Source organism: Salmo salar, chromosome ssa16 (genome assembly GCF_905237065.1).
Source record: "Salmo salar chromosome ssa16, Ssal_v3.1, whole genome shotgun sequence".
NCBI classification, from domain to species: domain Eukaryota; kingdom Metazoa; phylum Chordata; class Actinopteri; order Salmoniformes; family Salmonidae; genus Salmo; species Salmo salar.
The window spans coordinates 55,591,518-55,617,186 of record NC_059457.1 but is presented as its reverse complement, the minus strand read 5'-3'; the positions used below and the strand labels follow the sequence as shown (position 1 = coordinate 55,617,186).

Below are 25,669 nucleotides of genomic sequence, written 5' to 3'. Positions count from 1 at the left end.
CCACCTAGACTCTACTAGAAACGGCTCTGACCTGTACCTGCTGTCTGTCTCCACCTAGACTCTACTAGAAACGGCTCTGACCTGGACCTGCTGTCTAACTGTCTCCACCTAGACTCTACTAGAAACGGCTCTGACCTGGACCTGCTGTCTGTCTCCACCTAGACTCTACTAGAAACGGGCTCTGACCTGGACCTGCTGTCTGTCTCCACCTAGACTCTACTAGAAACGGCTCTGACCTGGACCTGCTGTCTAACTGTCTCCACCTAGACTCTACTAGAAAAGGGCTCTGACCTGGACCTGCTGTCTGTCTCCACCTAGAGCAGGGTCTGTGCCAGTCAGTACTTTACCTTCACAGTTGTCACCATAGAATCCTTGTGTACATGTGCAGTTGTAACTCCCAGGGCCGGTGTGTTCACAGATCTGGTGTTTCTCACAGCCTTCCCCCTCACAGGACACTGCCAGACAGACAAGAGAACCAGGATAGAAGGTTAGGATGAGGCTGGACATCTACTTTAGTTTATACCATAACTTGGCCTAAGGCAACACAGTGTATGATGCCAAAACACATAGAGAACAGGAAAGTACAGTACTTTGAAACAAGTGTTTGGAATAAAAAAATCAAAAATAAAAAAAAAGATTAGGAAATTATTAACTCTGAGAAAGACGTTTATCACATACAAGATATCCAATGCTCTTTTTCTATTTGACAGAGAGAGGTGGTTTTGTCCAATAGACTCCGAGCTGATTCCATGTTTCTGTCTGGCAAAACCTTAGACGGTCTGATGACCTACATTCAAATGACCTCCAAGCGTATAACCCAGCACTTACCTGTTTGATTTTCAGGCTGAGGAGTAGACGATGAATTCACATGGACCACCACCAACTCTACGAAAGAAAATAAGACAGTTTGAGGCTTTCTAGCTAATTGTAAGAATTATTCAGACAGTTACAAGGATAGTGTGCCAGCCATACTACGCCACAGCAATATTACACAAAGGGAGCTCTTTCTTTCTCTCTGTTTCGTGTTGTTGCTCTTGGTGGAGAAGCCCATCGCCAAGGCCTCAGCTCTCAGCCATTAACTAACCACACCGATGCTGAAGCTCTGAAAACAGGAGACGCCGCAAAACCTTTCAACAAACCACCAGGTCACTCTAACACTGAGCTCCTAGCCACTCTCAGGATGCTCCCAAACGGCACCTTGTTGCCTATACAGTACACTACGTACCATGGCCCCCTGGTCAAAAGTAGTGCACTATAAAGGGAAAAGAGTACCATTTGGGATGTGAACTCACCCATCTCATCCTCCCAGAGAGAGGTTAGTCACGTTCCGTTTAATACCTGCTGTCCCAATTGAAAACATGTTCTATTACAGGAAGTCAAAACAGAGAGCAGGAAGTAGGGCTCGCCGGCCGTCTACGGTAACATTTTATATCATGAACCATTGTTCCAAACATGTAAATTAAACCAGAGAAATGGCCTAGCTGGCATTCAGAATCAGAGTAAGGATGCATCCCAATTGGTCCCCTATTCCCAAATGGTCCCCTATTCCCAAATGGCCCCCAATTCCCAAATGGCCCCCTATTCCCAAATGGCCCCCTATTCCCAAATGGTCCCCTATTCCCAAATGGTCCCCTATTCCCAAATGGCCCCCAATTCCCAAATGGTCCCCTATTCCCAAATGGTCCCCTATTCCCAAATGGCCCCCAATTCCCAAATGGCCCCCTATTCCCAAATGGCCCCCTATTCCCAAATGGCCCCCCTATTCCCAAATGGTCCCCTATTCCCAAATGGCCCCCAATTCCCAAATGGCCCCCTATTCCCAAATGGCCCCCTATTCCCAAATGGTCCCCTATTCCCAAATGGCCTCGTACTGACCAGGACCCATGTTGTGTGTCTACTCTCTAACTGCCATAAACTGGCAGAATAAAAGTAGGTGAATCCCAAATGGTACCCTATTCCCTAAAGGGGACTTAAGTAAGCCTTGTCGGAGCCAGAACGGCCCATAGGGCAGGAGTCTACCTCCTGTTTCTGTAGTGAGAGGCAGCTTGATGAGAACGGCCCATAGGGCAGGAGTCTACCTCCTGTTTCTGTAGTGAGAGGCAGCGTGATGAGAACGGCCCATAGGGCAGGAGTCTATCTCCTGTTTCTGTAGTGAGAGGCAGCGTGATGAGAACGGCCCATAGGGCAGGAGTCTACCTCCTGTTTCTGTAGTGAGAGGCAGCTTGATGAGAACGGCCCATAGGGCAGGAGTCTATCTCCTGTTTCTGTAGTGAGAGGCAGCTTGATGAGAACGGCCCATAGGGCAGGAGTCTACCTCCTGTTTCTGTAGTGAGAGGCAGCGTGATGAGAACGGCCCATAGGGCAGGAGTCTATCTCCTGTTTCTGTAGTGAGAGGCAGCTTGATGAGAACGGCCCATAGGACAGGAGTCTATCTCCTGTTTCTGTAGTGAGAGGCAGCTTAGAACGGCCCATAGGGCAGGAGTCTACCTCCTGTTTCTGTAGTGAGAGGCAGCGTGATGAGAACGGCCCATAGGGCAGGAGTCTACCTCCTGTTTCTGTAGTGAGAGGCAGCTTGATGAGAACGGCCCATAGGGCAGGAGTCTATCTCCTGTTTCTGTAGTGAGAGGCAGCTTGATGAGAACGGCCCATAGGGCAGGAGTCTATCTCCTGTTTCTGTAGTGAGAGGCAGCTTGATGAGAACGGCCCATAGGGCAGGAGTCTATCTCCTGTTTCTGTAGTGAGAGGCAGCTTGATGAGAACGGCCCATAGGGCAGGAGTCTACCTCCTGTTTCTGTAGTGAGAGGCAGCTTGATGAGAACGGCCCATAGGGCAGGAGTCTACCTCCTGTTTCTGTAGTGAGAGGCAGCTTGATGAGAACGGCCCATAGGACAGGAGTCTATCTCCTGTTTCTGTAGTGAGAGGCAGCTTGATGAGAACGGCCCATAGGGCAGGAGTCTATCTCCTGTTTCTGTAGTGAGAGGCAGCTTGATGAGAACGGCCCATAGGGCAGGAGTCTAGCTCCTGTTTCTGTAGTGTGAGGCAGCTTGATGCTAACGGCCCATAGGGCAGGAGTCTACCTCCTGTTTCTGTAGTGAGAGGCAGCGTGATGAGAACGGCCCATAGGGCAGGAGTCTACCTCCTGTTTCTGTAGTGAGAGGCAGCGTGATGAGAACGGCCCATAGGGCAGGAGTCTACCTCCTGTTTCTGTAGTGAGAGGCAGCTTGATGAGAACGGCCCATAGGGCAGGAGTCTACCTCCTGTTTCTGTAGTGAGAGGCAGCGTGATGAGAACGGCCCATAGGGCAGGAGTCTACCTCCTGTTTCTGTAGCGAGAGGCAGCTTGATGAGAACGGCCCATAGGGCAGGAGTCTATCTCCTGTTTCTGTAGTGAGAGTCAGCGTGATGAGAACGGCCCATAGGACAGGAGTCTATCTCCTGTTTCTGTAGCGAGAGGCAGCTTGATGAGAACGGCCCATAGGGCAGGAGTCTACCTCCTGTTTCTGTAGTGAGAGGCAGCTTGATGAGAACGGCCCATAGGGCAAGAGTCTACCTCCTGTTTCTGTAGCGAGAGGCAGCTTGATGAGAACGGCCCATAGGGCAGGAGTCTATCTCCTGTTTCTGTAGCGAGAGGCAGCTTGATGAGAACGGCCCATAGGGCAGGAGTCTACCTCCTGTTTCTGTAGTGAGAGGCAGCTTGATGAGAACGGCCCATAGGACAGGAGTCTATCTCCTGTTTCTGTAGTGAGAGGCAGCTTGATGAGAACGGCCCATAGGGCAGGAGTCTATCTCCTGTTTCTGTAGTGAGAGGCAGCTTAGAACGGCCCATAGGGCAGGAGTCTACCTCCTGTTTCTGTAGTGAGAGGCAGCTTGATGAGAACGGCCCATAGGGCAGGAGTCTACCTCCTGTTTCTGTAGTGAGAGGCAGCTTGATGAGAACGGCCCATAGGACAGGAGTCTATCTCCTGTTTCTGTAGCGAGAGGCAGCGTGATGAGAACGGCCCATAGGGCAGGAGTCTATCTCCTGTTTCTGTAGTGAGAGGCAGCTTGATGAGAACGGCCCATAGGGCATGAGTCTACCTCCTGTTTCTGTAGTGAGAGGCAGCTTAGAACGGCCCATAGGGCAGGAGTCTACCTCCTGTTTCTGTAGTGAGAGGCAGCTTAGAACGGCCCATAGGGCAGGAGTCTACCTCCTGTTTCTGTAGTGAGAGGCAGCTTAGAACGGCCCATAGGGCAGGAGTCTACCTCCTGTTTCTGTAGTGAGAGGCAGCTTAGAACGGCCCATAGGGCAGGAGTCTATCTCCTGTTTCTGTAGCGAGAGGCAGCGTGATGAGAACGGCCCATAGGGCAGGAGTCTATCTCCTGTTTCTGTAGTGAGAGGCAGCTTAGAACGGCCCATAGGGCAGGAGTCTATCTCCTGTTTCTGTAGTGAGAGGCAGCTTGATGAGAACGGCCCATAGGGCAGGAGTCTACCTCCTGTTTCTGTAGTGAGAGGCAGCTTAGAACGGCCCATAGGGCAGGAGTCTATCTCCTGTTTCTGTAGTGAGAGGCAGCGTGATGAGAACGGCCCATAGGACAGGAGTCTATCTCCTGTTTCTGTAGCGAGAGGCAGCGTGATGAGAACGGCCCATAGGACAGGAGTCTACCTCCTGTTTCTGTAGTGAGAGGCAGCTTGATGAGAACGGCCCATAGGGCAGGAGTCTATCTCCTGTTTCTGTAGTGAGAGGCAGCTTAGAACGGCCCATAGGGCAGGAGTCTATCTCCTGTTTCTGTAGTGAGAGGCAGCTTGATGAGAACGGCCCATAGGGCAGGAGTCTACCTCCTGTTTCTGTAGTGAGAGGCAGCTTGATGCGAACGGCCCATAGGGCAGGAGTCTACCTCCTGTTTCTGTAGTGAGAGGCAGCTTGATGAGAACGGCCCATAGGGCAGGAGTCTATCTCCTGTTTCTGTAGTGAGAGGCAGCTTGATGAGAACGGCCCATAGGGCAGGAGTCTATCTCCTGTTTCTGTAGTGAGAGTCAGCGTGATGAGAACGGCCCATAGGGCAGGAGTCTATCTCCTGTTTCTGTAGTGAGAGGCAGCTTGATGAGAACGGCCCATAGGGCAGGAGTCTACCTCCTGTTTCTGTAGTGAGAGGCAGCTTGATGAGAACGGCCCATAGGACAGGAGTCTACCTCCTGTTTCTGTAGTGAGAGGCAGCTTGATGAGAACGGCCCATAGGACAGGAGTCTATCTCCTGTTTCTGTAGCGAGAGGCAGCGTGATGAGAACGGCCCATAGGGCAGGAGTCTATCTCCTGTTTCTGTAGTGAGAGGCAGCTTGATGAGAACGGCCCATAGGGCATGAGTCTACCTCCTGTTTCTGTAGTGAGAGGCAGCTTAGAACGGCCCATAGGGCAGGAGTCTACCTCCTGTTTCTGTAGTGAGAGGCAGCTTAGAACGGCCCATAGGGCAGGAGTCTACCTCCTGTTTCTGTAGTGAGAGGCAGCTTAGAACGGCCCATAGGGCAGGAGTCTATCTCCTGTTTCTGTAGCGAGAGGCAGCGTGATGAGAACGGCCCATAGGGCAGGAGTCTATCTCCTGTTTCTGTAGTGAGAGGCAGCTTAGAACGGCCCATAGGGCAGGAGTCTATCTCCTGTTTCTGTAGTGAGAGGCAGCTTGATGAGAACGGCCCATAGGGCAGGAGTCTACCTCCTGTTTCTGTAGTGAGAGGCAGCTTAGAACGGCCCATAGGGCAGGAGTCTACCTCCTGTTTCTGTAGTGAGAGGCAGCGTGATGAGAACGGCCCATAGGGCAGGAGTCTATCTCCTGTTTCTGTAGCGAGAGGCAGCGTGATGAGAACGGCCCATAGGGCAGGAGTCTACCTCCTGTTTCTGTAGTGAGAGGCAGCTTGATGAGAACGGCCCATAGGGCAGGAGTCTATCTCCTGTTTCTGTAGTGAGAGGCAGCTTGATGAGAACGGCCCATAGGGCAGGAGTCTATCTCCTGTTTCTGTAGTGAGAGGCAGCTTGATGAGAACGGCCCATAGGGCAGGAGTCTATCTCCTGTTTCTGTAGTGAGAGGCAGCTTGATGAGAACGGCCCATAGGGCAGGAGTCTATCTCCTGTTTCTGTAGTGAGAGGCAGCTTGATGAGAACGGCCCATAGGGCAGGAGTCTACCTCCTGTTTCTGTAGTGAGAGGCAGCTTGATGAGAACGGCCCATAGGGCAGGAGTCTATCTCCTGTTTCTGTAGTGAGAGGCAGCTTGATGAGAACGGCCCATAGGGCAGGAGTCTACCTCCTGTTTCTGTAGTGAGAGGCAGCGTGATGAGAACGGCCCATAGGGCAGGAGTCTACCTCCTGTTTCTGTAGTGAGAGGCAGCTTGATGAGAACGGCCCATAGGACAGGAGTCTATCTCCTGTTTCTGTAGTGAGGCAGCTTGTTGAGAACGGCCCATAGGACAGGAGTCTACCTCCTGTTTCTGTACAAGTACACCTCTTGGACAGGATGCTAGTTTGTGGTCCCTGGTCAAAAGTAGTGCACTATATAAGGAATAGTGTGCCATTTGGGACGAAGGAATCAGTTGAATAGTACTCTTTCCAATGAATGGGAGGTTTTTATCAGTAGCTCACCTGTCTCACAGTGTGTTCCGGTGAAGGCGGCAGGACAGGAGCAGTTATAACCATACACCTGTTCTTTACACTCCCCTCCGTTCAGACAAGGTTGGGAAACACACTGATCCATGTCTGGTACCACAAACGACAACACAAATCTACGTTATTTAAACCTAGTCGTCATCTATGTGGGGAAACTGAGGATTTTGAAAAAAATGGGGACATTTCTAAGGTACTAATGAACTAGCATAGAGCCAAACCTGAACGGTTCTCTCTCTCAATTGGTCAGCGTCCCAAATGGAACCCTATTCCCTATGTAGGGCCCTGGTCAAATTGCACTATGTAGGGCCCTGGTCCATGTGCTCTATGTAGGGCCCTGGTCCATGTGCTCTATGTAGGGCCCTGGTCCATGTGCTCTATGTAGGGCCCTGGTCCAAGTGCTCTATGTAGGGCCCTGGTCCATGTGCTCTATGTAGGGCCCTGGTCCATGTGCTCTATGTAGGGCCCTGGTCCATGTGCTCTATGTAGGGCCCTGGTCCAAGTGCTCTATGTAGGGCCCTGGTCCAAGTGCTCTATGTAGGGCCCTGGTCCATGTGCTCTACATAGGGCCCTGGTCCATGTGCTCTATGTAGGGCCCTGGTCAATGTGCTCTATGTAGGGCCCTGGTCCATGTGCTCTATGTAGGGCCCTGGTCCATGTGCTCTATGTAGGGCCCTGGTCCATGTGCTCTATGTAGGGCCCTGTTCCATGTGCTCTATGTAGGGCCCTGGTCCATGTGCTCTACGTAGGGCCCTGGTCCATGTGCTCTATGTAGGGCCCTTGTCAAAGTGCTCTATGTAGAGAATAGGGGGCCATCAGGGATGTAACCTTTCTTACCAGTTCAGCTTGGATGCAGGCTAGTAAAACAGGTCTTCTCCCATCCATCTGTGTGTGTGTGTGTGTGTGTGTGTGTGTGTGTGTGTGTGTGTGTGTGTGTGTGTGTGTGTGTGTGTGTGTGTGTGTGTGTGTGTGTGTGTGTGTGCCTGCGTGTGTGTGTGTGTGTGTGTGTGTGTGTGTGTGTGTGTGTGTGTGTGTGTGTGTGTGTGTGTGTGTGTGTGTGTGTGTGTGTGTGTGTGTGTGTGTGTGTGTGTGTGTGTGTGTGTGTGTGTGTGTGTGTGTGCCTGCGTGTGTGTGTCTGTGTGTGTGTGTGTGTGTGTGTGTGTGTGTGTGTGTGTGTGTGTGTGTGTGTGTGTCTGTGTCTGTGTGTGTTTCAGCAGGTTACCAGGTGTACTGTGACACTATACCAGGTGTACTGTTACACTATACCAGGTGTACTGTGACACTATACCAGGTGTACTGTTACACTATACCAGGTGTACTGTTACACTATACCAGGTGTACTGTTACACTATACCAGGTGTACTGTTACACTATACCAGGTGTACTGTGACACTATACCAGGTGTACTGTTACACTATACCAGGTGTACTGTTACACTATACCAGGTGTACTGTTACACTATACCAGGTGTACTGTTACACTATACCAGGTGTACTGTTACACTATACCAGGTGTGTCTGGTATTAAGGAGTTGTCTCACATAGGAACAACAGTACAGAGACAGGTCTGAGATCTGTGTAATAGAGACAGGTCTGAGATCTGTGTAATAGAGACAGGTCTGAGATCTGTGTAATAGAGACAGGTCTGAGATCTGTGGAATAGAGACAGGTCTGAGATCTGTGGAATAGAGACAGGTCTGAGATCTGTGTAACAGAGACAGGTCTGAGATCTGTGGAATAGAGACAGGAATTGAAACTGCAGTGTGTTTGCAGCTGAACTGTAACCTGCTAAAAGCTATCAATCAGTCCAATACAGATTTTGTCTTCATGGGAACTCTCTCTGGATGAAGTAACATCTGTCCATTGTAATGTAGAAACCAGAGAGACTGTTTCCTCTGGGGGGAGAGATGTCTGGGTAGGCCCCTCGGCTAACTCACCTGTCTAACACAGAGCCCCAGTGTAGCCCCTCGGCTAACTCACCTGTCTCACACAGAGCCCCAGTGTAGCCCCTCTCACACACACAGGTGAAGTTGTCGACACCTTGTACGCACAGCGCACCGTTGAGGCAGGCTCCGTCTTTACACTCGTCAATGTCTGCAGGCAGAAACACACACACACACACACACACACACACACACACACACACACACACACACACACACACACACACACACACACACACACACACACACACACACACACACACACACACACACACACACACACACACATATAGGATATTTACTCAGCTGATGAATATAGACGCTGCTCTCCTCACCCTGAAAATATGTGCTGCTGGCTGTGAAAGACATTAGAGAAGGTTTGATACATCTCCACAGGCTGGACTGTGGGAACAGGAACGGGGAGAGGAGAGGGGGACAGAGAGAGGAGAGGGGGACAGAGAGAGGAGAGGGGGGACAGAGAGAGGAGAGGGGGGACAGAGAGAGGAGAGGGGGACAGAGAGAGGAGAGGGGGACAGAGAGAGGAGAGGGGGACAGAGAGAGGAGAGGGGGACAGAGAGAGGAGAGGGGGACAGAGAGAGGAGAGGGGGACAGAGAGAGGAGAGGGGGACAGAGAGAGGAGAGGGGGACAGAGAGAGGAGAGGGGGACAGAGAGAGGAGAGGGGGACAGAGAGAGGAGAGGGGGACAGAGAGAGGAGAGGGGGACAGAGAGAGGAGAGGGGGGACAGAGAGAGGAGAGGGGGGACAGAGAGAGGAGAGGGGGACAGAGAGAGGAGAGGGGGACAGAGAGAGGAGAGGGGAGAGGCAGCAAGCAGGGAGGAGAGGGGGACAGAGAGAGGAGAGGGGAACAGGGTAGGACTGAGAGAGGAGAGGGGGACAGGGAGAGGAGATGGGGACAGGGTAGGACTGAGAGAGGAGAGGGGGACAGGGTAGGACAGAGGGGGGAGGGGGACAGGGTAGGACTGAGAGAGGAGAGGGGGACAGGGTAGGACAGAGGGGGAGGGGGACAGGGTAGGACAGAGAGGAGAGGAGAAAGGGGGAACAGAGAGGAGATGAGAGGGGAGAAGAGAGGAGAGAGGAGTGGGACAGAGAAGACCAGAGAGGAGAGAGGAGTGGAACAAGGTTGTGGGACAGATGTTTGTGTGATTGGGGTAAAGGTAGAGTAAGGAGAGAGGGAGGAAGAGAGGGTTCTGTACCTGTTTGGCAGACTGTCCCTGTAAACCCAGGTGGACACTGGCAGGTGAACCCGTTAACCTGGTCTGAACAGGTACCTCCGTTCTGACAGGGGTAGGACGAACACTCCTCTACATCTACACACACACACACACACACACACACACACACACACACACACACACACAGAGAGAGAGAGACAGAGAGAGAGACAGAGAGACATGAGGATGAATAGGGTGACTGCAGTATCAACACATACAAGACTGAAAAAACCCAGGCTGATTTAGTAGAAGGTATTGAATTGTCCAAGAGGAGTGTTGCAGAGAGACCTGGCAGGAGGAGCAGAAAGACCTGGCAGGAGGAGTGTTACAGAGAGACCTGGCAGGAGGAGCAGAGAGACCTGGCAGGAGGAGCAGAGAGACCTGGCAGGAGGAATGTTACAGACAGACCTGGCAGGAGGAGCAGAGAGACCTGGCAGGAGGAATGTTACAGACAGACCTGGCAGGAGGAGCAGAGAGACCTGGCAGGAGGAGCAGAGAGACCTGGCAGGAGGAATGTTACAGACAGACCTGGCAGGAGGAGCAGAGACACCTGGCAGGAGGAATGTTCTTTATTTATTTATTTATTTATTCCACCTTTATTTAACCAGGTCGGCCAGTTGAGAACATGTTCTCATTTACAACTGCAACCTGGCCAAGATAAAGCAAAGTAGTTCGACAGAAATAACAGCAGAGTTACACATAAACAAATGTACAGTCAATAACACAAAAGAAAAGAAAAATAGAAAGATCTATGTACAGTGTGTGTAAATGTAGAAGAGTAGGGAGGTAGGCAATAAATAGGCCCTAGAGGTGAAAAGAATTACAATTTAGTATTAATACTGGAGTGATAGATGTGCAGATGATGATGTGCAAGTAGAGATACTGGGGTGCAAAAGAGCAAAAAAATTAAATAAATGAGGGATGAGGTAGTTGGATGGGCTATTTACAGATGGGCTGTGTACAGGTACAGTGATCGGTAAGCTGCTCTGACAGCTGATGCTTAAAGTTACAGAGGGAGATATAAGACTCCAGCTTCAGTGATTTCTGCAATTCGTTCCAGTCATTGGCAGCAGAGAACTGGAAGGAAAGGCGGCCAAAGGAGGAATTGGCTTTGGGGGTGACCAGTGAAATATACCTGCTGGAGCGCGTGCTACGGGTGGGTGCTGCTATGGTGACCAGTGAGCTGAGATAAGGCGGGGCTTTACCTAGCAAAGACTCATAGATGACCTGGAGCCAGTGGGTTTGGCGACGGATATGTAGTGAGGGCCAGCCAACGAGAGCATACAGGTTGCAGTGGTGGGTGGTATATGGGACTTTGGTGATAAAACGGATGGCACTGTGATAGACTGCATCCAGTTTGCTGAGTAGAGTGTTGGAGGCTATTTTGTAGATGACGTCGAAGTCAAGGATCGGTAGGATGGTCAGTTTTACGAGGGTATGTTTGGCGGCATGAGTGAAGGAGGATTTGTTGCGAAATAGGAAGCCGATTCTAGATATAATTTTGGATTGGAGATGCTTAATAATGTGAGTCTGAAAGGAGAGTTTACAGTCTAGCCAGACACCTAGGTATTTGTAGTTGTCCACATATTCTAGGTCAGAACCGTCCAGAGTAGTGATGCTGGACAGGCGAGCAGGTGCAGGCAGTGATCGATTAAATAGCATGCATTTAGTTTTACTTGCATTTAGGAGCATTTGGAGGCCACGGAAGGAGTGTTGTATGGCATTGTTTGGAGGTTTGGAGGTTTGTTAACTTCTCTAGGGTAGGAGGCAGTATTTTGACATCCGGATGAAAGGCATGCCCAAATTAAACTGCCTGCTACTCAGACTTAGAAGGTAGGATATGCATATTATTAGTAGATTTGGATAGAAAACACTCTGAAGTTTCTAAAACTGTTTGAATGATGTCTGTGAGTATAACAGAACTCATATGGCAGGCAAAACTCTGAGAAAAATCCAACCAGGAAGTGGGAAATCTGAGGTTGTAGTTTTTTCAAGTGATTGCCTTTACAGTATCCAGTGACTTAGGGTTCATTTTTGCACTTCCTAAGGCTTCCACTAGATGTCAACAGTTGTTAGAAAGTTGTTCCAGGCTTCTGTGGTGAACAGAGAGCGAACAAAGGAAGTTGGAAGTTGTTGACTCAGGCAAGGATTGGTGCGCATTCATGTGAGAGTTAGCTGTGTTCCATGACATTTTTCAAGACATTGTAATCGTCCGGTTGGAAAATTATTTAAGTTTTATGTTAAAAAGGCCCTAAAGATTGATGCTATACATCGTTTGACATGTTTCTACTAACGTAAATAGAACTTTATTTGACTTTTCGTCGTGAAACTTTTCAGCGCGCGTCCTACATTTGGAGTAGCTTACTGAATGCGCAAACAACAAGGAAGTATTTGGACATAAATTATGGACTTTATCGAACAAAACAACATTTATTGTGGCTCTAGTATTCCTGGGAGTGAATTCTGATGAAGATCATCAAAGGTAAGTGAATATTTCTAATCCTATGTATGATTTTAGATGACTCCAAAATGGCGGGTATCTGCTGTTGTATTCTGAACGCTGTACTCAGATTATTGCAAAGTGTGCTTTCCCCGTGAAGCTTTTTTTAAATCTGTCTCAGCGGTTGCAATAAGGAGATGTTTATCTATCATTCTTTGAATAACAGTTTAATATTTTATCAACATTTATATTGTGTATTTCTGTAAATTGATGTGCTCATTCACCGGAAGTTTTTGAAGGAGAAACATTTCTGAACATTACGGGCCAATGTAAAATGGGGTTTTTGGATATAAATATGAACTTTATCGAGCAAAACATACATGTATTGTGTAACATGAAGTCCTATGAGTGCCATCTGATGAAGATCATCAAAGGTTAGTGCTTAATTTTAGCTGTCTTTCGGGTTTTTGTGACGCCTCTTCTTGCTAGGAAAATGGCTGTGTTTTTTCTTGTCAAGGTGATGTCCTAACATAATCTAATGTTTTGCTTTCGACGTAAAGCCTTTTTGAAATCGGACAATGTGGTTGGATTAACTTCTTTGGGATAGGTGGCAGTATTTTCACAGCCGGATAAAAAACGTACCCGATTTAATCTGGTTACTATTCCTGCCCAGAAACTATAATATGAAAATAATTAGTAGATTTTGATAGAAAACACTCTAAAGTTTCTAAAACTATTTGAATGGTGTCTGTGAGTATAACAGAACTCATATGGCAGGCCAAAACCTGAGAAGATTCCATACAGGAAGTGCCCTGTCTGATCATTTGTTGTCCTTCTGTTGCATCTCTATCAAAAATACAGCATCTGTGCTGTAACGTGACATTTTCTAAGGCTTCCATTGGCTCTCTAAAGCCGCCAGAAAGTGGAATGGGGTGTCTGCTGTCTCTGGGCGAAGAACAGCAGGAGAATTTGTAAGTGGTCAGCCTGGGGACAGTGACACTGGAAATGCGCGGTCACGAGACTACTCCATTTTTTTCTTTCAGCCTTTGAATGAATACAACGTTGCCCAGTTGGAATATTATCGCTATTTCACGAGGAAAATAGCTTAAAAATCGATTTTAAACAGCGTTTGACATGCTTCTAAGTACGGTAATGGAATATTTTGACATTTCTTGGCACGAAATGCGCTCGCGCGTCGCCCTTCGGATAGTGACCTGAACGCATGAACAAAACGGAGCTATTTGAATATAACTATGGATTATTTGGAACCAAAACAAGATTTGTTGTTGAAGTAGAAGTCCTGGGAGTGCATTCTGACGAAGAACAGCAAAGGTAATCCAATTTATCTAATAGTAATTCTGAGTTTAGGTTGTCCGAAACTTGGTGGGTGTCAAAATAGCTAGCCGTGATGGCCGAGCTATGTACTCAGAATATTGCAAAATGTGCTTTCGCCGAAAAGCTATTTTAAAATCTGACACCGCGATTGCATAAAGGAGTTCTGTATCTATAATTCTTAAAATAATTGTTATGTTTTTTGTGAACGTTTATCGTGAGTAATTTAGTAAATTCACCGGAAGTGTTCGGTGGGAATGCTAGTTCTGAACGTCACATGCTAATGTAAAAAGCTGGTTTTTGATATAAATATGAACTTGATTGAACAAAACATGCATGTATTGTATAACATAATGTCCTAGGAGTGTCATCTGATGAAGATCATCAAAGGTTAGTGCTGCATTTAGCTGTGGTTTTGTTTCTTGTGACATTATATGCTAGCTTGAAAAATGGGTGTCTGATTATTTCTGGCTGGGTACTCTCCTGACATAATCTAATGTTTTGCTTTCGTTGTAAAGCCTTTTTGAAATCGGACAATGTGGTTAGATTAACGAGAGTCTTATCTATAAAATGGTGTATTACACTTGTATGTGTGAGAAATTTGAATTATGAGATTTTGGTGGTTTTGAATTTGCCGCCCTGCTATTTCACTGGCTGTTGAATAGTGTGTCCCGCAGGTGGGACGGTCACGTCCCACATACCCAAGAGAGGTTAAAAACAGTGTCCAAAGAAGGGCCAGATGTATACAGAATGGTGTCGTCTGCGTAGAGGTGCATCAGAGAATCACCAGCAGCAAGAGCGACATCATTGATGTATACAGAGAAAAGTGTCGGCCCAAGATTTGAACCCTGCGGCACACCCATAGAGACTGCCAGAGGTTCAGACAACAGGCCCTCCGATTTGGAACACTGAACTCTATCAGAGAAGTAGTTGGTGAACCAGGCGAGGCAGTCATTTGAGAAACCAAGGCTGTTGAGTCTGCCAATAAGAATACGGTGATTGACAGAGTCGAAAGCCTTGGCCAGGTCGATGAAGACGGCTGCTCAGTACTGTCTTTTATCCATGGCAGTTATGATGTCGTTTAGGACCTTGAGCGTGGCTGAGGTGCACCCATGACCAGCTCGGAAACCAGATTGCATAGCGGAGAAGGTTGGGTGGGATTCGAAATGGTCGGTGATCTGTTTGTTAACATTAATGTTACAGAGAGACCTGGCAGGAGGAGCAGAGAGACCTGGCAGGAGGAGCAGAGAGACCTGGCAGGAGGAGCAGAGAGACCTGGCAGGAGGTGCAGAAAGACCTGGCAGGAGGAGCAGAGAGACCTGTCAGGAGGAGCAGAGACACCTGGCAGGAGGAGCAGAGAGACCTGGCAGGAGGAGCAGAGAGACCTGGCAGGAGGAGCAGAGAGACCTGGCAGGAGGAGTGTTACAGAGAGACCAGGCAGGAGGAGCAGAGAGACCTGGCAGGAGGAGCAGAGAGACCTGGCAGGAGGAGCAGAGAGACCTGGCAGGAGGAGTGTTACAGAGAGACCTGGCAGGAGGAGCAGTGAGACTTGGCAGGAGGAGCAGAGAGACCTGGCAGGAGGAGCAGAGAGACCTGGCAGGAGGAGTGTTACAGAGAGACCTGGCAGGAGGAGCAGAGAGACCTGTCAGGAGGAGTGTTACAGAGAGACCTGGCAGGAGGAGCAGAGAGACCTGGCAGGAGGAGCAGAGAGACCTAGCAGGAGGAGCAGAGAGACCTGGCAGGAGGAGTGTTACAGAGAGACCTGGCAGGAGGAGCAGAGAGACCTGGCAGGAGGAGCAGAGAGACCTGGCAGGAGGAGCAGAGAGACCTGGCAGGAGGAGTGTTACAGAAAGACCTGGCAGGAGGAGCAGAGAGACCTGTCAGGAGGAGCAGAGAGACCTGGCAGGAGGAGCAGAGAGACCTGGCAGGAGGAGCAGAGAGACCTGGCAGGAGGAGCAGAGAGACCTGACAGGAGGAGTGTTACAGACAGACCTGGCAGGAGGAGCAGAGAGACCTGGCAGGAGGAGCAGAGAGACCTGGCAGGAGGAGCAGAGAGACCTGGCAGGAGGAGTGTTACAGAAAGACCTGGCAGGAGGAGCAGAGAGACCTGTCAGGAGGAGCAGAGAGACCTGGCAGGAGGAGCAGAGAGACCTGGCAGGAGGAGCAGAGAGACCTGGCAGGAGGAGTGTTACAGACAGACATGGCAGGAGGAGCAGAGAGACCTGGCAGGAGGAGCAGAGAGACCTGGCAGGAGGAGTGTTACAGACAGACCTGGCAGGAGGAGCAGAGAGACCTGGCAGGAGGAGCAGAGAGACCTGGCAGGAGGAGCAGAGAGACCTGGCAGGAGGAGTGTTACAGAGAGACCTGGCAGGAGGAGCAGAGAGACCTGGCAGGAGGAGCAGAGAGACCTGGCAGGAGGAGTGTTACAGACAGACCTGGCAGGAGGAGCAGAGAGACCTGGCAGGAGGGGCAGAGAGACCTGGCAGTGACCTGGTATGCATATTACAAGCAGAAGACCCTAAAGGAAATATCTTATCAGGTTTTGCATTGGCAGGTCAGGTGAAATCCAGCTTTTACAAGCTGACATCCTCTTTCCTGGCCCAGCAGAGCATGGGACAGAGAAGACCAGAGAGGAGAGAGGAGTGGGACAGAGAAGACCAGAGAGGAGAGAGGAGTGGGACAGAGAAGACCAGAGAGGAGAGAGGAGTGGGACAGAGAAGACCAGCGAGGAGAGAGGAGTGGGACAGAGAAGACCAGAGAGGAGAGAGGAGTGGGACAGAGAAGACCAGAGAGGAGAGAGGAGTGGGACAGAGAGGACTAGAGAGGAGAGAGGAGTGGGACAGAGAAGACCAGAGAGGAGAGAGGAGTGGGACAGAGAAGACCAGAGAGGAGAGAGGAGTGGGACAGAGAAGACCAGAGAGGAGAGAGGAGTGGGACAGAGAAGACCAGAGAGGAGAGAGGAGTGGGACAGAGAAGACCAGAGAGGAGAGAGGAGTGGGACAGAGAGGACTAGAGAGGAGAGAGGAGTGGGACAGAGAGGACTAGAGAGGAGAGAGGAGTGGGACAGAGAAGACCAGAGAGGAGAGAGGAGTGGAACAGAGACGAGCAGAGAGGAGAGAGGAGTGGAACAGAGACGAGCAGAGAGGAGAGAGGAGTGGAACAAGGTTGTGGGACAGATGTTTGTGTGATTGGGGTAAAGGTAGAGTAAGGAGAGAGGGAGGAAGAGAGGGTTTTGTACCTGTTTGGCAGACTGTCCCTGTAAACCCAGGTGGACACTGGCAGGTGAACATGTTAACCTGGTCTGAACAGGTACCTCCGTTCTGACAGGGGTAGGACGAACACTCCTCTACATCTACACACACACACACACACACACACACACACACACACACACACACACACACACACACACACACACACACACACACACACACACACAGAGAGAGAGAGAGACAGAGAGACATGAGGATGAATAGGGTGACTGCAGTATCAACACATACAAGACTGAATAAACCCAGGCTGATTTAGTAGAAGGTATTGAATTGTCCAGGAGGAGTGTTACAGAGAGACCTGGCAGGAGGAGCAGAGAGACCTGGCAGGAGGAGTGTTACAGAGAGACCTGGCAGGAGGAGCAGAGAGACCTGGCAGGAGGAGTGTTACAGAGAGACCTGGCAGGAGGAGCAGAGAGACCTGGCAGGAGGAGTGTTACAGAGAGACCTGGCAGGAGGAGCAGAAAGACCTGGCAGGAGGAGTGTTACAGAGAGACCTGGCAGGAGGAGCAGAGAGACCTGGCAGGAGGAGCAGAAAGACCTGGCAGGAGGAGCAGAGAGACCTGGCAGGAGGAGCAGAGAGACCTGGCAGGAGGAGTGTTACAGAGAGACCTGTCAGGAGGAGCAGAGAGACCTGGCAGGAGGAGCAGAGAGACCTGGCAGGAGGAGTGTTACAGACAGACCTGGCAGGAGGAGCAGAGAGACCTGGCAGGAGGAGCAGAGAGACCTGGCAGTGACCTGGTATGCATATTACAAGCAGATGACCCTAAAGGAAATATCTTATCAGGTTTTGCATTGGCAGGTCAGGTGAAATCCAGCTTTTACAAGCTGACATCCTCTTTCCTGGCCCAGCAGAGCATGGGACAGAGAAGACCAGAGAGGAGAGAGGAGTGGGACAGAGAAGACCAGAGAGGAGAGAGGAGTGGGACAGAGAAGACCAGAGAGGAGAGAGGAGTGGGACAGAGAAGACCAGAGAGGAGAGAGGAGTGGGACAGAGAAGACCAGAGAGGAGAGAGGAGTGGGACAGAGAAGACCAGAGAGGAGAGAGGAGTGGGACAGAGAAGACCAGAGAGGAGAGAGGAGTGGGACAGAGAAGACCAGAGAGGAGAGAGGAGTGGGACAGAGAAGACCAGAGAGGAGAGAGGAGTGGGACAGAGAGGACTAGAGAGGAGAGAGGAGTGGGACAGAGAAGACCAGAGAGGAGAGAGGAGTGGGGCAGAGAAGACCAGAGAGGAGAGAGAGGAGTGGGACAGAGAGGACTAGAGAGGAGCAGAGAGGACTGGCAGAGAGGAGTGGGACAGAGAAGACCAGAGAGGAGAGGGACAGAGAAGACCAGAGAGGAGAGAGGAGTGGAACAGAGACGAGCAGAGAGGAGAGAGGAGTGGAACAAGGTTGTGGGACAGATGTTTGTGTGATTGGGGTAAAGGTAGAGTAAGGAGAGAGGGAGGAAGAGAGGGTTTTGTACCTGTTTGGCAGAGTGTCCCTGTAAACCCAGGTGGACACTGGCAGGTGAACCCGTTAACCTGGTCTGAACAGGTACCTCCGTTCTGACAGGGGTAGGACGAACACTCCTCTACATCTACACACACACACACACACACACACACACACACACACACACACACACACACACACACACACACACAGAGAGAGAGAGAGAGAGACAGGGAGACATGAGGATGAATAGGGTGACTGCAGTATCAACACATACAAGACTGAATAAACCCAGGCTGATTTAGTAGAAGGTATTGAATTGTCCAGGAGGAGTGTTACAGAGAGACCTGGCAGGAGGAGCAGAGAGACCTGGCAGGAGGAGTGTTACAGAGAGACCTGGCAGGAGGAGCAGAAAGACATGGCAGGAGGATTGTTACAGAGAGACCTGGCAGGAGGAGCAGAGAGACCTGGCAGGAGGAGCAGAAAGACCTGGCAGGAGGAGTGTTACAGAGAGACCTGGCAGGAGGAGCAGAAAGACCTGGCAGGAGGAGTGTTACAGAGAGACCTGGCAGGAGGAGCAGAGAGACCTGGCAGGAGGAGTGTTACAGAGAGACCTGGCAGGAGGAGCAGAAAGACCTGGCAGGAGGAGCAGAAAGACCTGGCAGGAGGAGCAGAAAGACCTGGCAGGAGGAGTGTTACAGAGAGACCTGGCAGGAGGAGCAGAGAGACCTGGCAGGAGGAGCAGAAAGACCTGGCAGGAGGAGTGTTACAGAGAGACCTGGCAGGAGGAGCAGAGAGACCTGGCAGGAGGAGCAGAGAGACCTGGCAGGAGGAGCAGAAAGACCTGGCAGGAGGAGCAGAGAGACCTGGCAGGAGGAGCAGAGAGACCTGGCAGGAGGAGTGTTACAGAAAGACCTGGCAGGAGGAGCAGAGAGACCTGGAAGGAGGAGCAGAGAGACCTGGCAGGAGGAGTGTTACAGAGAGACCTGTCAGCAGGAGCAGAGAGACCTGGCAGGAGGAGCAGAGAGACCTGGCAGGAGGAGCAGAGAGACCTGGCAGGAGGAGCAGAAAGACCTGGCAGGAGGAGTGTTACAGAGAGACCTGGCAGGAGGAGTAGAGAGACCTGGCAGGAGGAGTGTTACAGAGAGACCTGTCAGGAGGAGCAGAGAGACCTGGCAGGAGGAGCAGAGAGACCTGGCAGGAGGAGCAGAGAGACCTGGCAGGAGGAGCAGAGAGACCTGGCAGGAGGAGACAGAAAGACCTGGCAGGAGGAGCAGAGAGACCTGGAAGGAGGAGCAGAGAGACCTGGCAGGAGGAGTGTTACAGAGAGACCTGTCAGCAGGAGCAGAGAGACCTGGCAGGAGGAGCAGAGAGACCTGGCAGGAGGAGCAGAGAGACCTGGCAGGAGGAGCAGAAAGACCTGGCAGGAGGAGTGTTACAGAGAGACCTGGCAGGAGGAGCAGAGAGACCTGGCAGGAGGAGCAGAGAGACCTGGCAGTGACCTGGTATGCATATTACAAGCAGATGACCCTAAAGGAAATATCTTATCAGGTTTTGCATTGGCAGGTCAGGTGAAATCCAGCTTTTACAAGCTGACATCCTCTTTCCTGGCCCAGCAGAGCATGGGACAGAGAAGACCAGAGAGGAGAGAGGAGTGGGACAGAGAAGACCAGAGAGGAGAGAGGAGTGGGACAGAGAAGACCAGAGAGGAGAGAGGAGTGGGACAGAGAGGACTAGAGAGGAGAGAGGAGTGGGACAGAGAAGACCAGAGAGGAGAGAGGAGTGGGACAGAGAAGACCAGAGAGGAGAGAGGAGTGGGACAGAGAAGACCAGAGAGGAGAGAGGAGTGGGACAGAGAAGACCAGAGAGGAGAGAGGAGTGGGACAGAGAAGACCAGAGAGGAGAGAGGAGTGGGACAGAGAAGACCAGAGAGGAGAGAGGAGTGGGACAGAGAAGACCAGAGAGGAGAGAGGAGTGGGACAGAGAAGACCAGAGAGGAGAGAGGAGTGGGACAGAGAAGACCAGAGAGGAGAGAGGAGTGGGACAGAGCGGACTAGAGAGGAGAGAGGAGTGGGACAGAGAAGACCAGCAGAGAGGAGAGAGGAGTGGGACAGAGAGCACTAGAGAGGAGAGAGGAGTGGGACAGAGAGCACTAGAGAGGAGAGAGGAGTGGGACAGAGAAGACCAGAGAGGAGAGAGGAGTGGGACAGAGAAGACCAGCAGAGAGGAGAGAGGAGTGGGACAGAGAGCACTAGAGAGGAGAGAGGAGTGGGACAGAGAGCACTAGAGAGGAGAGAGGAGTGGGACAGAGAAGACCAGAGAGGAGAGAGGAGTGGGGCAGAGACCAGAGAGGAGCAGAGAGGAGTGGGACAGAGACCAGAGAGGAGCAGAGAGGAGCAGAGAGGAGTGGGACAGAGACCAGAGAGGAGAGAGGAGTGGGACAGAGACGAGCAGAGAGGAGTGGGACAGAGACCAGAGAGGAGCAGAGAGGAGTGAGGAATGGGACAGAGACCAGAGAGGAGAGAGGAGTGGGACAGAGACCAGAGGGACAGAGACCAGAGAGGAGCAGAGAGGAGTGGGACAGAGACCAGAGAGGAGTGGGACAGAGACCAGAGAGGAGAGAGGAGTGGGACAGAGACCAGAGAGGAGAGGGACAGAGACCAGAGGGACAGAGACCAGAGAGGAGAGAGGAGTAGGACAGAGACCAGAGAGGAGCAGAGAGGAGCATACCTGATTCCCAAATCAACCGATAGCCCTTAACCCCTAGCCCCCTAGCCCCTAACCTCTAGCCCTTAACCCCTAGCCCCTAACCTCTAGCCCTTAACCCCTATTCCCTAACCTCTAGCCCTTAACCCCTATTCCCTAACCCCTAACCAGTAGCCCCTAACCCTTAACCCCTAGCCCCTAATCCCTAGCCCCTAACCAGTAGCCCCTAACTCTTAACCCCTAGCCCCTAGCCAATAATCCCTAGCCCCTAACCAGTAGCCCCTAGCCCCTAATCCCTAGCCCCTAACCAGTAGCCCCTAACCCTTAATCCCTAGCCCCTAGCCCCTTACCCCCTAGCCCCTAACCAGTAGCCCCTAACCCTTAACCCCTAGCCCCTAGCCCCTAATCCCTAGCCCCTAACCAGTAGCCCCTAACCCTTAACCCCTAGCCCCTAGCCCCTAGCCCCTAATCCCTAGCCCCTAACCAGTAACCCTTAACCCCTAGCCCCTAATCCCTAGCCCCTAACCAGTAGCCCCTAACCCTTAACCCCTAATCCCTAATCCCTAGCCCCTAACCAGTAGCCCCTAACCCTTAACCCCTAGCCCCTAATCCCTAGCCCCTAACCAGTAGCCCCTAACTCTTAACCCCTAGCCCCTAGCCAATAATCCCTAGCCCCTAACCAGTAGCCCCTAGCCCCTAGCCCCTAATCCCTAGCCCCTAACCAGTAGCCCATAACCCTTAATCCCTAGCCCCTAGCCCCTAACCCCTAGCCCCTAACCAGTAGCCCCTAACCCTTAACCCCTAGCCCCTAGCCCCTAATCCCTAGCCCCTAACCAGTAGCCCCTAACCCTTAACCCCTAGCCCCTAGCCCCTAACCCCTAGCCCCTAACCAGTAGCCCCTAACCCTTAACCCCTAGCCCCTAGCCCCTAATCCCTAGCCCCTAACCAGTAGCCCCTAACCCTTAACCCCTAGCCCCAAACCCCCAGCCCCTAATACCTAGCCCTTACGCCTAGAGCAGAGAAGAGAGAGGGGGTGGGGGCCCTGTCCAGTAAACCTCCAGCCCCTACTCACTAGATCTAAAAGAGTATATACTCTGTATGTACTGTGTATATTTTTATACAGTTGAAGTCGGAAGTTTACATACACTTTAGCCAAATACATGTAAACTCAGTTTTTCACAATTCATGATATTTAATCCTAGTAAAAATTCCCTGTTTTAGGTCAGTTAGGATCACCACTTTACTTGAAGAATGTGAAATGTCAGAATAATAGTAATGAGAATTATTTATTTCAGCTTTTATTTCTTTCATCACACTCCCAGTGGGTCAGAAGTTTACATAAACTCAATTAGTATTTGGTAGCATTGCCTTTAAATTGTTTAACTTGGGTCAAACGTTTCGGGTAGCCTTCCACAAGCTTCCCACAAAAAGTTGGGTGAATTTCGGCCCATTCCTCCTGACAGAGCTGCTGTAACTGAGTCAGGTTTGTAAGGCCTCCTTGCTCGCACACATTTTTTCAGTTCTGCCCACAAATGTTCTATGGGATTGACGTCAGGGCTTTGTGATGGCCACTCCAATACCTTGACTTTGTTGTCCTTAACTTCTCTAGGAAAGGGGGGCAGTATTGAGTAGCTTGGATGAAAAGCATGCCCAAAGTAAAATGCCTGCTACTCAGGCCCAAAAGCTAGAATATGAAATCTGAGGTTTGTAGTTTTTCAAGTGATTGCCTATCCAATATACAGTGTCTGTGGGGTCATATTGCACTTCCTAAGGCTTCCACTAGATGTCAACAGTCTTTAAAACGTTGTTTCAGGCTTCTACTGTGAATGGGGAGAGAATAAGAGCTGATTCAGTCAGGTGTCTGGAAAATTGGCGTGAGCTCAATGATGCGCGCGGCTGTGAGCGCGAGCTGCCTTTCCTTTCAAATCTAAAGACAAAGGAATTGTCCGGTTGGAATATTATTGAATATTTATGATAAAAACATCCTAAAGATTGATTCTATACATCGTTTGACATGTTTCTACGAACTGTAATGTAACTATTTAGGCTTTTCGTCTGGACTAAACTCGCGTGCTTAGTGAATTTGGAGTGCTGGACTAAACGCGCAAACAAAATGGAGGTATTTGGACATAAAGATGAACTTTATCGAACAAAACAAACATTTATTGTGGAACTGGGATTCCTGGGAGTGCATTCCGATGAAGATCATCAAAGGTAAGTGAATATTTATAATGCTATTTCTGACTTCTGTTGACTCCACAACATGGCGGGTATCTGTACGGCTTGTTTTGATGTCTGAGCGCTGTACTCAGATTATTGCAAAGTTTGCTTTCGCCGTAAAGCTTTTTTGAAATCTGACACAGCGGTTGCATTAAGGAGAAGTTTATCTATAATTCTGTGCATAACACTTGTATCTTTTATCAGAGTTTATGATGAGTATTTCTGTAAATTGATGTGCTCAATCACCGGGGGTTTGGAGGCAAAACATTTCTGAACATTACACGCCAATGTAAAATGGGGTTTTTGGATATAAATATGAACTTTATCGAGCAAAACATACATGTATTGTGTAACATGAAGTCCTATGAGTGCCATCTGATGAAGATCATCAAAGGTTAATGATTAATTATAGCTGTATTTCTGGTTTTTGTGACGCCTCTCCTTGCTTGGAAAATGGCTGTGTGGTTTTTCTTGTCTAGGTGCTGTCCTAACATAATCTAATGCTATGCTTTCGCCGTAAAGCCTTTTTGAAATCGGACACTGTGGTTGGATTAACAATAAGTCTATCTTTAAAATGGTGTATAATACTTGTATGTGTGAGAAATTTGAATTATGAGATTTTTGCTAGCGTCCCACATTTCCCAGAGAGGTTAAGCCTTTTTGCCACAACTTTGGAAGTATGCTTGGGGCCATTGTTCATTTGGAAGGCCCATTTGTGACCAAGCTTTAACTCCCTGACTGATGTCTTTAGATGTTGCTTCAATGTATCCACATAATTTTCCTTCCTCATGATGCCATGTATTTTGTGAAGTGCACCAGTCCCTCCTGCTGCAAAGCACCCCCACAACATGATGCTGCCACCCCCGTGCTTCACGGTTGGGATGGTGTTCTTTGGCTTGCAAGCCTCCCCCTTTTTCCTCCAAACATAACGATGGTCATTATGACCAAACAGGTATATTTTTGTTTCATCAGACCAGAGGACATTTCTCCAAAAAGTACGATCTTTGTCCCCCTGTGCAGTTGCAAACCGTAGTCTGGCTTTATTATGGCGGTTTTGGAGCAGTGGCTTCTTCCTTGCTGAGTGGCCTTTCAGGTTATGTCAATATAGGACTTGTTTTACTGTGGATATAGATACTTTTGTGCCTGTTTCCTCCAGCATCTTCACAAGGTCATTTGCTGTTGTTCTGGGATTGATTTGCATTTTTCGCACCAAAGTACGTTCATCTCTAGGACACAGAACGTGTCTCCTTCCTGAGCGGTATGACGGCTGCGTGGTCCCATGGTGTTTATACTTGCGTACTATTGTTTGTACAGATGAACGTGGTACCTTCAGGCGTTTGGAAATTATTTTTACATTTTACATTTTAGTCATTTAGCAGACGCTCTTATCCAGAGCGACTTACAGTAGTGAATGCATACATTTCATTTCTAAACATTATTATATATTTTTTTTAAATTGCTCCCAAGGATGAACCAGACTTGTGGAGTCTGATTTATTTTGATTATCCCATGATGTCAAGGAAAGAGGCACTGAGTTTGAAGGTAGGACTTAAAATACATCCACAGGTACACCTCCAATTGACTCAAATGATGTCAATTAGCTTATCAGAAGCTTCTAAAGCCATTTTCTGGAATTTTCCAAGCTGTTAAAAGGCACAGTCAACTTAGTGTATGTAAACTTCTGAGCCACTGGAATTGTGATACAGTGAATTATAAGTGAAATAATCATTCTCTCTACTATTATTCTGACATTTCACATTCTTAAAATAAAGTGGTGATCCTAACTGACCTAAGACAGGGAATTTCTACTGGGATTAATTGTCAGGAATTGTGAAAAACTGAATTTAAATGTATTTGGCTAAGGTGTATGTGAACTTCCGACTTCAACTGTATACACAAGTATGTGAACATCCCTTCAAATCAGGGGAATCAGCTATTTCAGCCACACCCGTTGCTGACAGGTTTATAAAATGTAGCACACAGCCATGCACTCTCCATAGACAAACATTGGCAGTAGAATGGCCCGTACTGAAGAGCTCAATGACTTTCAACGTGGCACCGTCATAGGATGCCACCTTTCCAACAAGTCAGTTCATCAAATTTCTGCCCTGCTAGAGCTGCCCCGGCCAACTGTAAGTGCTGTTATTGTGAAGTGGAAATGTCTAGGAGCAACAACGGCTCTGCTGCAAAGTGGTAGGCCACACAAGCTCACAGAACAGGAATGCGGGTGCTGAATGCACATTGCGTCTAAAAATCCTCTGTCCTCTGTCACTACTGAGTTCCAAACTGCCTCTGGAAGCAACGTCAGCACAATAACTGTTCATCGGGAGCATCATGAAATCGGTTTCCATGGCCGAGCAGCCACACATAAGCCTAAGATAACCATATGCAAAGCCAAGCGTCGGCTGGAGTGGTGTAAAGCTCGCCGCCATTGGACTCTGGAGCAGTGGAAACACGTTCTCAGGAGT

General features: G+C 49.7%; 1 protein-coding gene across 3 annotated transcripts in view; it reads right to left on the bottom strand.

Annotated features, from left to right (window-relative positions):
* LOC106574124 (sushi, nidogen and EGF-like domains 1) overlaps positions 1 to 25,669 on the bottom strand; it is a 144,927-nt gene that overhangs the window by 52,470 nt on the left and 66,788 nt on the right. Inside the window, exons 6-12 of one of the 3 annotated variants that reach the window (XM_045697462.1) lie at positions 18,307 to 18,420; positions 16,811 to 16,924; positions 9,783 to 9,896; positions 8,606 to 8,719; positions 6,606 to 6,719; positions 829 to 885; positions 348 to 455 (exon numbers count right to left, since the gene is read on the bottom strand). In XM_045697462.1, the coding sequence (XP_045553418.1) occupies positions 348 to 455; positions 829 to 885; positions 6,606 to 6,719; positions 8,606 to 8,719; positions 9,783 to 9,896; positions 16,811 to 16,924; positions 18,307 to 18,420 (735 nt within the window). The remainder of the gene's footprint in view (positions 1 to 347; positions 456 to 828; positions 886 to 6,605; positions 6,720 to 8,605; positions 8,720 to 9,782; positions 9,897 to 16,810; positions 16,925 to 18,306; positions 18,421 to 25,669) is intronic. The other 2 variants (XM_045697464.1, XM_045697465.1) reach the window with 2 other exon arrangements.